This window comes from Fringilla coelebs (genome assembly GCF_963513975.1).
Source record: "Fringilla coelebs genome assembly, chromosome: 17".
Lineage (NCBI taxonomy): Eukaryota > Metazoa > Chordata > Aves > Passeriformes > Fringillidae > Fringilla > Fringilla coelebs.
This window is the reverse complement of record NC_140043.1, coordinates 3752586-3767937: the sequence shown is the minus strand read 5'-3', so window position 1 is coordinate 3767937 and position 15352 is coordinate 3752586. Positions and strand designations below refer to the sequence as shown.

The window sequence follows — 15352 nt, the reverse complement described above, 5'->3', positions numbered from 1 at the left end:
GTGGTGTCTTCCCTCTTATGCTGCTCATCAGCTTTCAATGACACCAAGATGGGTGGAAAAGAATTCACATCTCAGTGGGGAACTGAACCCACTGCAGCAACCTTGGCAACACTGGGTTCAGGGTCACACACACCAAACCCACCCCAAGAGCTCTGGCAGTCCTCTGAAAATAAAGGGGCTCCCATCAAGTCCCCCCAACCCCTTTTTTGTTACCCAAAAAATAAAAGGAAAGAGGAGCAGTGCTCTTCCAGAACCACAGCACCTTGTGCCCTCTCAAACAAACAGAGACAACAGTGCATTTCAACTTTATTAGAAAAGAAACCCAAAGGTTTATACAAAGCTCTGCATTTTACAGAAAACCAACCCCCCAAACACAAAGAAACCCGACATTGCAAGCTGTATGCAGTTTCTGTTTTCATGTACAGACATATATATATGTACATACACATATATATATGTGTGTGGGAGCACGCAGTGTATATATAGTGTGTGACGTCTTTTTTTTGCATGGTTTGCATTCATTATTTTACAAAGTTAACATTCAGTAGAAAAAAAAAAAAAAGGATTTTTGTTACCATTATTTTCTCATATAAATAACTGTGAGCAGTCCCTCTGCAGATAGATAAAAAACACCTTTTCGTGTCATTCTGTAAAAAACAGACATTACTGAAATGGTACTGAAATCTTTCAAGTTTTTTTTTTTTTTTTCAATACCACCATAAAAATATCATCTAGCCCCCAATTCAAAATGCTTGTCCAAGGCATTAGAAGAGAAAGGACTGTAAGACAATTCTGGAAAGATCAGTTCTTTAAGCCAACATTCAGGTAGATAAATTTTGCTGGACCTCATACATTGGTGTGAAATGAGCACAAACAGGAGACCACCCTCTGTGTCTGCCTGGAAAAGCTGGTGGTTCTTTTGTCTGTTTGAAAGAGTCAAGTTCCAACCAAGCCCCCAGCAGTGTGAAGGAGCTGACAGACCCTCAGCTCACCCTCCTTGCCCTATGACAAAGCCACAGATTTTCTTGATGCAATTAAAATCTCTACCAGCTCAGCAAATTTTTCCTACTCCATTCACCTTAGAAGGAGCTGTTGGATTAATCATGGCATGGTTAGACAGACATCAGGTTGCTGAATTACTGGGAGAAAAACTTAGCTAGAGGGGGAAAATACAAGACAACTAAAAGGAGGAAAACACTGAAGGAAAGAGCTACTGGAGCAACTCCCAAGGCTCTGGTTTGGAGAAGCAGGAACAGCAGAGAGATAAGAACTGCAGCTCAAAACATCCTTGTGTTTACTGAAGTTCCTGGTGACAGTGTGATCCAGATTTACCAACTGCCTGGTGAACAACCAATCATTCTTTCTGTCAAGCACCACGATGGGGAGCATGGCCAAGAGTCTGAAGGCAATACAAGTGGCTGTGGTGATAACAAAGGGAATGAAAGTGAAGAAGACAATGATGCCAATTAAATGGAGAGTAATGCCAATGAAGATGTTTCAACTTCCAGAGATGCTGGCAACAAGAAGAATGGTTATGTGGTTGGTGTTGATGATGGCCAGAATTCATTCATATGTCCATGTAGTCATCATCTTCATCAGTATCACTTTCCAGTGAGGACTCCTGGCTTGAGGTCTCTAAGATTTCCAAAGCTGGCTGACAAAGGCTCTCCTTCTTTACATTCGCTGCAGACTGAGCAGACAAAATAGCAGACTGATCCCAAAAAGAGAGAGAGAGAATATATTGCTAAATAGTCAGGATAAACCCATGAGCACAGGGACAAAAGCCCACTGGTTGCTATTCCTTCACATTCAGTAACTGCCTTGTGTTGATAAAGGATGTCATCCTAATGTAAAACCACACAACATTTACCAGTAGGCTTCCCCACAGTTAAAGTTCTGGCAGCTTCCACTCATCTAAGAACTGCAATGGCTGCACTAGGTCACTCAGCCATTTCTGAAATTTTTTCCAAATCCCTCAGAAAAGAGATAGGGACTAGAATAGCTCTCATTTCACCCACAGCCAGTACTTCACCAGTCCTTTAAGAACTGGCTCCTGCTGCTAAGAGCTAGCACCTCCTTCCACTACTTATCTACCTCTAGTTATGAACTGGGGACATGAGCTGTTGCTTCTTTCATACAAGTATTTTATTGAGGGGAGAATTAAGATAAAAACAATAATCTAAAAAATTACTGTTTCCCTTTTATTACCTTTAATTTTTGCTTGGTCTCTTCTGAAATGCTGCCCTTTGGAGAAAGGAGGGTGGGAGTGGGTGGAGTGACAGTGATCTCAGGTGGAAATTTGGTGACAGATGAAGGTATGAAAAGCTTTGGCATGTTGGGCAGAATGCGAGTTTTTACTCGGGTGCCATCTGTCTTGTTCTGCTGACTTCCCAAAGTCTGTGAACTGGAGCTGAGTTCAGGCTTGGAACTGGAGGCTAAACAGAAAACAGCAAGGAAAAAATATGTTAGGAAGTTATCTAGGATTTCAGATGTCAAAGAAGAGGGAAGAGTTCATTGTTAGATGTAAGGCTGGCTCAAAAGGCTTTTCTTCAAGCCTTGCAATGAGCAAAGCTTAGAACCAGAAAAAAGATTGTGCAATGACAACTGGAAACCAACAGTAATTAAGAAATATCTTACTGGATGTCAGAAACTGAACCTGCCCAAGCACAACAAATGCTAGTGCAGCACTGGCCATCTACATTTACTGCAAGCACCATCCTCCCACTGGGCCAGATGCAATCATCTCCTGTCTCTCCACCCTGCCATGCAACAAACAAAGCTCTCCTGCTTTACTTAGGAGTCTTCATTTCCTCCACCACAGCAATGTCTCTTCAATTACTGAGAGAGCAACTCTTCAACAATTAGAGAAAAATCTCTGGTAACACTTGTCAGAATTTCCCCACTACAGTTCCTGCCATAATCCTGCCTCCTTGGTGTGCTCATGCCACTGGCTCCCACACTGCTGAGCATCATTCCCACATCCCCCCCCAGTGCCTCAGCTTGGGGCCTCTACAGTGCAAGCTTTCTCAGAGTGTTTATTGAGTACATCTCACCAGAAGGATCCAGCCCTTCCCCAGGCACTATCACATTACAAAATTATCTGTACACAACAATAACCAGGAGATGACAATGCTGCAATGTTAAAAACTGAGTATTTGTTCAAAGAGATTTCTTACTAATAATGCTGCTTCCCGTGGAGCCCAAATTATTTTTTAGAAACTATATAAATGGAAAGACCAGAGCCTTTCTCAATCTGGTAATAATGACAGATGTTCACATACATTTTTTCAGATTCAGTGTTGTCAAATGCATCTCTGGCAGATATTGGGAATGGACACGGCCACTTACACACAGCAAAATAAAATGCCAGTTTCCTAATGCTAGCCTAGAAACAGGCAGCAGCAGAGCAAAATACTAAGGGATGTAGAATTGAATTGCATGTTCTCAACAGCACACAGGAATGTAAGAGCTGCCACAAGAGATGAGGCATGGCTTTCCATCAAGGTCAGTGACCCATCTCCATGGGCAGCCAATCCCTCCAGACAGTAATCAGACACAGGATAATCTGCTCTCACAAATAAGGAAAAACAAGATACCCCAACATGAAAATCTAGATTATGCTTGCCTGAAATACCAGGTTTTACATTTTTTTTAATTAAAACACCAACTTCTTCTCTTGGGAAGAGGGCAGAGGAGGGATAGAACACACTAACTGCTGTAATGCTGGTTTTTATGTTTACTTAGACTGAGTCGGTTTTGTGAAAAACCATTTCCTTCTGCTAAATATCCCAACAGTGCAATCCAAACTGTTACCATACTGCCCCATATGAGACTGCAAGGAAAAGAAAAACTCTGCTTTAAAGGATGCACACTGAAAGCTGGTACTGGAGGGTTTTTATTTGGCATTGCTGCCCTGGTATTTAGCATGCCAGACATGCAGCAAGCAGAATGCCCACCAAGGGATGAGAGGGCTCCTGCCCTGCCAGGAACGCACCCGAACTCTGCAGCACCAGGCAGGCAGAGAAACTGAGGCACGCCAATCCCAGCCTACAGACGATGCACAGCTCACCACCCCATCTCAGAATGGCCTGAGGCACAGGAAGCTCCTACCTGGGGTACAAACATGTCCTGAATTTGTGCTGGGCACGGGCTCCACGTGCCAGCACACAGGCTCTGGCGGTGGCGCGACCGTCGCCATTTTCATCTGCTGACAAAGCCGGGACTCCTGCTGCTGAAATCCAAGCCCCTCCAAAGGCACTTCAAGCTCTTCTTCCTCTTTAGTAATGAAATATAATTCACAGATTAAGAGACATCCTGATCTCTCTCCTAAGCCTCAATCCTTTTGCTGTCTAACCAACAGGTAGAAAAATCCTTTTAACCCTTGCTCTGCTTCTAAACCATAACACGACTGAGTGAAATTAAATATTGGCAAGTTAAGATGGCAAAGGCAACTTTTTCATATTAGTGCCATCAATTCAAACCCTTTAAAAAAGGTAAATGTCATTTAAAAAGCGAAGGAAAAAAATGTTGAGGTTGACATTTTGTCATCTCTGCACATCTGCAGAAACACAGGGAGCTGAGCATGAGCTGAGCTGAGCTTCCTTTGGAGCTGTGAGGGCTGGGAGGAAGAGCTGCCACGTGCAGAGCAAAATCCATCACCCTTAATGAAGGAGCAGCTGTGATCAATGGGGCCCTCTCTGATCTCCAGCCACAGGTACCTGCCACACTGAGCACAGCTCAGTGCTAAGGAAGGCTCATTACTGTGAACATCCACTACCAGGGCCAAATCCATTTCTCATGAAAGCAATATCAAGTGATCCTGAATGCCCACTCTTCACTGATACATCCACTGCACCTCTATAAATACATCAGCCTAAAATTCCCACCTTCTGCTATTCTAGAGCCTGGGATGTTTGTAACTCAGAATCCATGTGTGTACAGCCTTGTTATTCTGTACCAGCTGTACCTGCTTTCAAATGAGTGCAGTGTAAAACCAGCTTTCTGACACGCTGAGCTGCACCTTGTACATTGCAGGAATCATTTTCACTGAACTCCAAGACCCTCGTGGGGCAGGGCAGTGACCATTTCAAGGCTATGGACACAAAACAAGCTCTTATTCTCTCTTAAAAATGAAGACATTCTTCAAAAAAACAGAGGGCTGCCTGGTCTAATTTGAGTTTCCACAGGCTAAGGTTGCACAGGCAGCTATCATGGACCAGCACATGCAGTGGATAGTCACAGTCTCACTTGCTCTAAAATTCTTTGTATGGCAATGCTCTAAATTAATTTGGGATTTTGACCATGCAACGTCTTAAAAAGGAATACATATTTTAACTTTTCTTCATTGGAAAACTGCTCCCACCCCCTCAAGTGTTGAAAACACTTCTCCATCTCCACCAATATAGAGAAGATCTCGGAATTTACCATGGTAATATTCTCCTGTACAAGAGTTCCCCTTGCAGAAACTGCTTCAGAAAACATCACAGCTTAACAGTCTGATCTACGCAGTTTGAAAGATGCAACTTTTTAAAAGAGTTATCATTTCTATGGTTCTTGAAAAACCTATGAAAAAAAGCTCAGGAAAGCAGGCTGTTCTTTCATCCACTAATTTCCATAGGTAAAGAAAAAGCTGAAAGCTCACATAACCCTTAAGATAAATGAGATTGCTCGTAGAGAAGTGTCCAATAGCTCCCAAAAAGGAAAGGTCACCCACTACAGCACAGTTCACAGGCAGCTCCTGTTCTGAGATGTTCCACTCACTATCCAGCACAAAATGGAACAGCCTAATGCAGATGAATGTGCTTCTCATTCTCAGCACCCTCCTGCACATTTCTCTCTGGATACTTCAAAACACAGCACTGGAAGTAGGAAAATAATGCTTGCATCTATACATGTATTAATAGACCAAATCAGCTGAGAACAAGGCAGAAGGAAGTGCTTAACTGCAGGAAGCTCGAGTAGGAAAATCCCAAAGCATTGTTTCCCTTCTGAAGAAGCTGAGGACAGCTGAAGGATCCCTGCTGAAGGTCTTGCCTGCCCTTTCCAGCAGCACTCAGGGGGTTTAAGCCCATGTGCCAAAGGAGCAGCCCCAGGCCAGCACATCCACATCCCATCCCATGCCATGGATCCCATGCCATGGATCCCATCCCACCCCACTGCTGGGGCTGACCACGGGCTGCAGGCTGAACCCAGAGCACTCCCACACTGACATGGCTACAACAACATCTGAAGAAAAGCAGGATGAAAATGATGATGATTTCAGATTACTCCACAACACAGAGGAGAAGTCAACTCATTTTTAACTTACTATCACCATCTAAAGTAGGGTAAGTACTAACAGAATTCTTTCTTATCCACTTATTTACCCAGAATACAAACCAGTAATTAACTTAGCAGGTACAGAAATACACAAACAAACTGCAAATCCTACAGCCTCAACTATACTGCTAACTGAGAGCAGTTTTGTATCTACTCCACTACTTAACCACATTAGGGACTTATTAGTTCACAATATAGAGTAAGAGCTCTGATTTGCATTATTATTTAATGACAAAACTCTGCTTCTTATGCTGATTACAATATTTGTTTGATTATAAGATATATCATTGCTTAAACTGATTTGCTGTACTTTATTTTAACTAAATTATGGCCCACTGACAAAAGCTCTTTTGAGCAGTCTAATTCTAGGAAGATGCTACTAGACTGGTATCAGTCTGTGCTCTCTCAAGAGCTATCAGCATCATCATACACATCTCCATCTTCCAGAATATATTTTTCAAGTTTTGAAGATGCAGTTCTACAGTGCAGTAAAATTAGAGTTATATTTGAATAAAATATCTGGCAGCAATTTTTAATGTAGAAGTGAATGGAAATGAAAGGGCACGAGTCCAGCACACTGTGCATTTCTATCACTGCACTTCTGGAAACAATATTTGTTAATATTCTATTAGAATGTGCCTCTCAGTACAATAGAAATCAAGAAGCACTGTTAATCAATCCCTTGCTGTCAGAGATGTTCAATACAGTCACAGAATTCTATTCCCTGACTGGGTCGTACACTTTATTCTTTCAGGACCATGAAATTTTAGGGTTTTTTGTTTAAATAGAAACAATGCCATTCAAGTGATCAAGCTAAAAATAAAGTTAATAAACAAAATATTTCTTAGGCTTTTTGAAAAAAGCAAGAATTGGTTGTTTCGGTGTACATATTATAATTTATACTTTAATATATTGCATAGATATTTGTTCTTTTTTCATTATAGACAAAAAGGTCAAAACAAGGAAGGACAATCAAGAATATACAGCTGGATCTCCTCATTATTTGTCTAAAACAGATTTCTGAAGAGAATATTTTAATATTTGTTTTGAGGAAGATGCTGTTAAAGCCCTGAACATAATGTCCTAGTTCTTCTAATAAAAACTTTCCCCAGGGAGGTAAAGACTCCACGAACTCCTGAGCCACAATATTCTGCACAAGTGTGAGAACGCCAGAATATAAGTGCAGCACATTCTGAGGGTGCTCAGAAGCTCAGATTTAATATCAGTTAATAAATCTTCTGGTATTACCCTGTACTTGTACTGTCTTGGCAGGTTTTCAAACATTAGCTCTACAAACCCAGTTGAAAATCAAACCAGTTTCTGAAGATCTAATATGCAAGAGGCACTTGTCCCCAGGCAGAGGATGGGGCAGGTGCTGTACTCTGGAGACCCATTTAGCACTCTCACAACACAAGACACAGAAATTAAGCACACAGAGAAAAGCACAGATTTGCAATGCACGTCACTATTGATACTGAAAAGTTCCTCTCCAATCGAGCTGCATTACAAGAATTTTTTTTTTTTTAGCCTTCCCTTTCCCAACAACTGCCTAAATCCATATAAAATAGTACACGACACAGAAAGAGGGACATCATACCTTTCAACATCTCCCTGCTTTAGTGAGGAAGAAACAATTCAATGCAACAACCTACTCCAGCTTTCCTCTCCAACCTCTTCCCACTTGTTGCCAGGGTAACCAGTGTTTGCAGATGCCTATAGCGGGCGCCTGGGTTCATGACTTCATCACAGTTAATATCCTCTCCCAGCTCCCCACCACAGAATGCACACATGCATTCATCCACACACTATCAACACGCTGATTACACAACCCTGCAACCGCTCCTGTACCCACACCGCTCGCTCTGCTATTCTGCTGCACAGAAAAATCAAAAATAACGCCGGCAAAAATAATCCCTTGGCGATTGGGAGATGTGGAGAAAGTTTAAAAGCAGTGCTAGTGTAAGCAGGGAGCAGCTGCTCTGGTCCCTCTACACTGAACACTTGCTGCTTTGATTGCATCGTGCTGTCAGGTATGAGGCATTAGCATCGGGGTTATAAAACATTTTGTATGGAGTTTGAAAAAATTCTTCAGTCATGCACTAAACCTCTGACATTACAACTGGAAGACAAGCCCAGAAAATGTGACTAGCACCTGGAAAAAACATTTTCCAGTTTCTAACAGAAGCATTACAGAATAGATATGTTAAAGAATACAGGCAACACAGAGTCCGTGCACAAAGCATCATTTCATTATAGGAAAGAAGAAGGAGCTGAGCTTTGAACTGCAGGACAAAATAGTAACAGCATTTCAAAAGCAAACACAGGAGAAGTGGTCAGACAACAACCTCAAGTGCTTAAATAAAGCACTTGCACCACCTTGCCTTCATCCCTCTGCAAAAGCCCTTCCCCAGCAGTTCCCTGTGTCAGGACAAAAAGCCTGAAAACACATCAGAAGGATTGAGCTGGTCTGTACTACCTTGCCTTCCAACTGCTTCCAAAGAGTAAGGATTGGATTCTGTGTGCCTCCAGCCTCCAGGCAACACTTCTCTTCCCAGTCCCAGTAACAACTGGTTTACTCTGCACTGCTGGCCACCCACAGCACACACAACTGTTCACAACTCATCTGCTCTACAAGGCAGGCAATATTTTATTTTTTTTTCCACTCGATGGAAACACGTCTGATCCTCTGCTCCCTGACATAGTGGAGGAAGTATCTTACCACATTTCCAAGGAATAATACTAATGTGAAAACAATTCACTTTCTCTATTCCATCTGCCTCGCTCTCCAGCGTGCTGGGAATTAATACAGCTTTTTTCCCCACACAGCAGTTGCAAAGGCCATGGAAAGCTTGAATTTGAAGGAGCTCAGAGTTTCCTTATGAGCTGTGCTACTAAGTCAGCAGAAAGACTGCACTGGAACAGGGGTTGGCTCAGCTGAACAGAGTTAAGATGCAGAAACACAGAAACAACAGAGCCTTTAGCCATGAGGTACCACAGCACAGCAGACAGAGAGGGCTCCCAGCTCATCACAGCATGTGGCAGGTACACTTGGTAGCCTTGCTTTCTCTACATTCATTCCAAATATCCTGCTATTAAATTTATTTCTAAGAAGGCACTGCCAAGTGCCTTTAGTGCATATAGCTGTAGAAAGGAGTATTTGACTTGAAATGCCAAATGCAGGAAATTACATTCAAAGCTGACACACAAAGTCGTATGTTAAAAATTAAGCATTGGTGTAATTTTGGAGGCAAAAAGCTGCAGAACACAAGTTCTATTGGCCCTGAAAGAAAAGAAATTCAAGCAGTCTGGTGAACAGAAGTTTGCAGTGCAATAGCACAGCACAGTGCTATATTTATCACTAGGTCCTGGCCAGGGAGAGTGTACTGTACAGTCAAATGAGACACCCCCCAAAACTCTTCCTAATGCTGAGCTCGGCTGTCACAGACCATTAATGAGACTAAAATTTAAAATGCTGCTTGGAAAAAGCTTCCCTGGAATAGTCCCTGGCCCATGCCAGCTCCCAGATCCCTCTGACAGCCACGCTGGGGCCAGTGTGACAGCAGAGACAGCAGAATTCCTGGGTCCAAAACCATCTCCTGCCCCCACCAGCTGTCCTAGAGGTGCAGAAACCTGACATGCATGTAGGTAAAGAAAAACCCTGAAGCTCAATCCTAACTTTCTTTTTTTTTTTTGTCAAACAAAACAATGGGCCTAGATCAAAAAGACAACAGCCTGATATTCAACTCCATGAGCATTCCAATGGCTTTATCAAAACCCAGCTAATTGATATTTGTTTAATATCTGGCTCAGCAAGGACACATCATCTGGAGAGCATCACAGCAGCACCTGTGGACAGGAACAGTCATTTGCAGGCTCCTGCTTCTGGAATTTCTCTATGAGTTGCCTAACAAAAGCTGCAAGAGCTTCCCCTTACCATCAGGATTTCACCCTCCCCTGCCCTGACAGCCAGCTAAGCACAAGGAAATTAGCAAAAGCAGCTGGCAGAAAAATCTCTGAAGTGAATGTAATGACACCCCACAATTTTCTAAGTACTTTGTAAGCAACACAATACCTGTGCAGAGGACTTATAACTACATCTCTCTTCAGTCTGCCTTTGTGCAGGAATATATGTAAATTTTATGCTGCTGACAGCAATCTAAAACTAGTGAAACTGAACCATATTGCAACCATAAAGCTTTGCTACCATGCTCCTTTACAAAAATCTCCAAAAAATGTGTTTCAGTAGTGCAAGACATCCACAGGGCAGTGGCTGCCCAGGGAGATTTAAGAGTGCACAGGGCTAGAGAGGCTCCTGGAGCACAGACCTGCCCTGGGTGCTAAACCTTGGCTTCCAACCATCACCTCACCTGCCTCTGCTGGCCCCTGCCCTATTTGTTCTTACTGATCCAACAGAGGAACATAAAAATTATGACAGTTTTAATATTTCCTGCACTACACTGGATTGAGTAAATAAAACTTCAGGAATCTGAAGTGTAGATATCAAAAATAGCCATTAAGTGTACTGAAAAATTGCTGTGGAATGAGTTTGTTTCGACAGGAGGTAAATCAGCACACTTTTCCAAAGGGCAGAGGAAGAGCCAGGACTGACTGGTACTGTCTGAGCTCTGCAAAAAGGAATTAAGAAGTCATTCCCAAACAGGAAACCCCTGCTGACATTCAGCAGTCAAGTTGTTTTCAGAGTGCACCCATTGTGAAAAATAAAAAGCTTCACACAAAGCATGGATGAGACAAGGGGAAGTGAGAATAGCAGAGCCAAGGAGGCTGAAGCAGCTGCAGAGCTCACTGGGGAAGCCTGCCTGATTCCCACTGATGACTCTCCAGTCACTCACAGGTGGGCAGGAGCTTCTACCCCAGCATTTCAAGAAGAGGTTTTAAAGCCTAGGAGAAATCCAGCCTTGGGAACTGAGGAAGAGAGCTGCCAAAAACCAGAACAAGTCAACAAGTCAACATTCTCCTCAAGAAACTGAGGAGAAAGTAGTGAAAGGAAGATGCACACAAGTGCCACAAGAAAACAGAGCAGAAGAACACACAAAGACAGAAGCTCCATGCCAAGTAACTGCAATCTGAAGGTGGCTCACATGAGGCCACAGGTCCTTGACCTGCCTAACTTTTTTCTGTTTCATCTTTTTTTGAGTCATTTGTTGAGAAAACTCTCTACAGCACAATTTTGAATTCAACAGGAAAAACAAGGTAAGACACTGACTGCAATTAAGAGGGTTGAATGTTACTACTCACAGTCATTTTAAAAGTACCTGAAAATTTGAATTGTAATGCAAAGTTAAAATAAGATATGGACAACAGGGCCAAATACTTCTGTGTAAGAAGAAAAGTTGTCAAAACACTGAACTACAGGCTCTTAAAATCTGTGTTTGTCTTTGGAAATCCATGATAAGCAAACTCAGGAGCCACTGAGACCAGTATGAGGTTAAGCTCAACTTCTGATGGCAAAGTACAAGCTCCATTATTTCAGCCAGGAACAGGAATTATTTCCCAATTATTTCACCCAGGAACAGGAATTATTTCACAATGATTTCACCCAGGAACAGGAATTATTTCCCAATTATTTCACCCAGGAACAGGAATTGTGGATGCCCACTGATGTTTGAGTATCCAGAAACTGCAAGGAATCAAGCTGGGCCCTTGTGCCATGCACTGCTTTAATACAGGAGATGCTGCCAGTGCAAAATGATGGTTTACATTCTCTGTAGTGATGCCTCAGGAAAACATTCAGTTCCTCAGTCTTCTGAGAACCCAAAGTCATGCCTCAGTTGCTAAAATAAACTAAGTTGTAGACTTCAGGGCAAATATGCTCCTTACACCTCAAAGCTCTCCTGTGACTGCAGCACCCAGGTATCCTACAGGGTCAAATGTCACATTCCAGCACTACTGAGTGTTCTTGAATTCTTAGGACTTCCCACTTCAAATCCCTCTTTACTTGCAACATTTGCCTTTCAAGGATTCTGCAGCTGCCTGCACACACTAAAACAATTTAACTTCATTGCTGTCTGTGCAAGAGTCTGCTTATCTTTCCATGCAACTGTCCTCACTTGGATTTATTTCTTGTGCTTCTGAAACTCTCAAGGTTCTACAGGCTGAACTATATTTACACCTCTTCTTCCCCTGTTGTGCCCATTTCACAAACATCTGAAATTACAGCAGGATATTCCCATGGCTTATGGAGTGCCACTTCCCTGCAGAACACAAAGAATTGTCTTCCCTAGCTTTGAGTTTCTAAGTTTGGAGAGCTTTACCATGACCTTGCTTTCATATTGAACTGCTTAGGCCTTAAATGGACAAAAAAATAATAGTGGGGAGTCTTCTACTTGGATTTTATATTCCAACTTGGCAAATAGCTGGCTTTAAGCAAAACACTGAACTTTAAATAACTCCAGGTATAAAAACCTTCTCTTGGTATCAGAACTCAAATGTGAATGTCTTCCTGTTCATTCCTCATAAAAATCATTATTGCAATAAGGACAGCCAAGAAGAAAATGTCAAGATTTTTCAGCAATTTAGAACCATGTAATACTGGAACAGTGTGACAGGCTGGAGGGGCTTTACCTTAATTGTCCTATTTTAGCTTCCCCAGAGAAATGTTAGGCTGGGCTAGGAAGGCTCAGAGTCCCAAGCACATTTTTACCCAGATGTAGGAAGGTGTCTTGCTGAAACTGCCACCATCACCCCTCTGCTGCTGGGCTCCACCATGCTGCACCATCAGTCATGCACCAGACAAAGTCCCAGGAAAATGGGACATCAGAAATGAGTGGCACAGCATCAACAATGCTTGGAAAAACAACTCCTTTTCCTGGGTGAAATCAGAAAAAATGAGAGCAGCTAATACTCTCTGATGTGTAATATCTCCACACGAATAAGCAGGTACAGGTAGAAGTTATGAGACAAAAAAGTTGAAACAGTTTACTCTAAAAATGGGAGGAGTTTTTACCCAAACAGAACTAAAGGAAGGCAGGTGAAAAAGGGTTGTAACAGAATTCTAACTAGTTCTTTTCAGAGAAGGTGGATGCAAAGGTAGGAGAATTAAAAAGAAAAGAGGAAGAAAGGACACAGCAGTAATTGGTGTCTCTCTCAGCTAGAGAAATGACCTGTCAGGTAGGGCTGAGAACCAGATACAACTCAGCATTCAGCACTGAGCTTTGCAGAGAGAGCCCCTTGATGTTCAGTTTCAGGGGTGTAATTCTGGCAGCTAACCCTTCCATCTCCCTCAACCAAAATGATGTACAGAAAACATCAAAGGAGAATGAACAATATCAAACTCTACAACCTTAACAAAGCCCAGAAAGTCAAAAGATTACAATAAATGTTCCAATCACTGCAAGGTGGCCTGGGGAGTTGCAGAGAGGAAAGCACATCAGAAATGCTCCAGAGTTCTGTTTGAAAACCAGAAGAATGCATGAGTTCTTACCAGCATTGTCATTCCTACACTAGCCTCCTTAGCAAGTCCATAACAGCCTCACAGAGGATTCAGTTTTTCCTCCCCTGTTGTCTAGGCACAAACCCAAATTACTCCCTGCTGAGCAAGCCAGACAAGACATCTTCTGACACCAGGCAACTCCATTCTTTTGCTTCCCAAGGACGGTAACAAATGTGATTTACACACAGACTAAGCCATTCCTCCCTCATCACTCCCCCCTTTTCCTTTCCTAAGACAATCTCTCCCTGGAATGGTGAAAAAGGAAAATTAGACAATACAACTGATACTGGATGTTAAATTTCAGTTTTGTTCTGTACTCAGAGATTAGCAAATTGGGAAAACCTATTTCTCCCTAACTTGCTCTTCACTGCTGATGAATTCAGACTATGTGCATTCAAATAACAAAGCTGATTACATAAGGAAAGAAATGACATAGCAGGAGCATAAAGACAAAAACTTTACAAAGTCACAATTCCAAACTAAGAAAACATCCTGTCTCACAAATCTGGACACTCCACTCTCTCCACTGTCTCTTCATGCATCATTTTCCACAGTACCTGTTCTATAAGTGTTTCATTCATAACTTTATCTGGGCTCCCCTGACTTGTCTAAGGCATTTGGTGAGTAGTGCTGGGCCCAGGTTTGTAAACAGATGGAGTGAGCACAGGCAGCAGCAGATGCTTTTTCAGACAGTGCTTCTGCTGAAGTTGCAACAAAGGACAGCCCGTGGCAGGTGCTGTGCCACCTTAACGTGCACAGTGTCCCACAAATATTGCCAATCCCCTCTTTGGGCACCCAAGGCAAGCCTGGAATTGGGTCTAATCTTATTTCACTCCCCAAAGTGGATCAGTATTGCCCAGCACAGAGATTTTTTTGTCTGCTAACAAGCCAGCCTGCCATGACAGCACTAAAGCAAGTGACAGCATTCTCATTTATTCTTCCCTCATCTAGAAAACTGTATAGGACCAATTACATAATACAGTCATCAACAAATCACACAATCATGCTCTAGAATAAATAACATTTGTTTGGCTTCTTCAATCATTTCCTGTGCTCTAACCTGGCACATAACCACACCAGGGCTATAAATAACATATTCCACCATTCTGGTCCTGTCAGATGTTTCTTTTCTGCAATGTGAAACATAATAGTGATGATCAGCTAACTTTCTAGACCATGCAGAATCTTGTTCATCAGTGTTACCTATCTCCACACTCACATATGCTGGGCAGTGAGAGCTGCACAGCTAATTATGCTAATCAAGCACTTCTAAGACAGATTTAGGCTGCTCACCAGTTTATTTTAATTGTAATCACTTTACCTTAAATCTTTTTAAACGTTAAAAGAAACGGATCCTCAACTCATTGAAGAAAGCAAAATAATTTTCATTTTAATGCTGCTAGAGACTTCAAGTCTCTAAAAGAGATGACTATTTCAGGCTGCTATTTCATGATTTCACATACAAGTTAGATGGAGTGGTCACTCTTAATCTATCCCATAAACTCAAGTATGTATTGATTACACTTCAGGACCTAGACAAAAACCTGTGCAGCCTTTGTAGCGATGAGCAAAGGGGACAGAATC

General features: G+C 42.3%; 1 protein-coding gene across 4 annotated transcripts in view; it reads right to left on the bottom strand.

The window, feature by feature from the left end:
• Positions 1-372: 372 nt before the first annotated feature.
• CABIN1 (calcineurin binding protein 1) overlaps positions 373-15352 on the bottom strand; it is a 112013-nt gene continuing 97033 nt past the window's right edge. For 3 of the 4 annotated variants that reach the window (XM_084217100.1, XM_084217102.1, XM_084217101.1), the window contains 3 exons: positions 4111-4275; positions 2209-2435; positions 373-1711 (listed from right to left, as the gene is read on the bottom strand). In XM_084217100.1, coding sequence (XP_084073226.1) covers positions 1568-1711; positions 2209-2435; positions 4111-4275 — 536 coding nt within the window. In that variant the 3' untranslated portion in view covers positions 373-1567. The remainder of the gene's footprint in view (positions 1712-2208; positions 2436-4110; positions 4276-15352) is intronic. The other variant, XM_084217103.1, reaches the window with a different exon arrangement.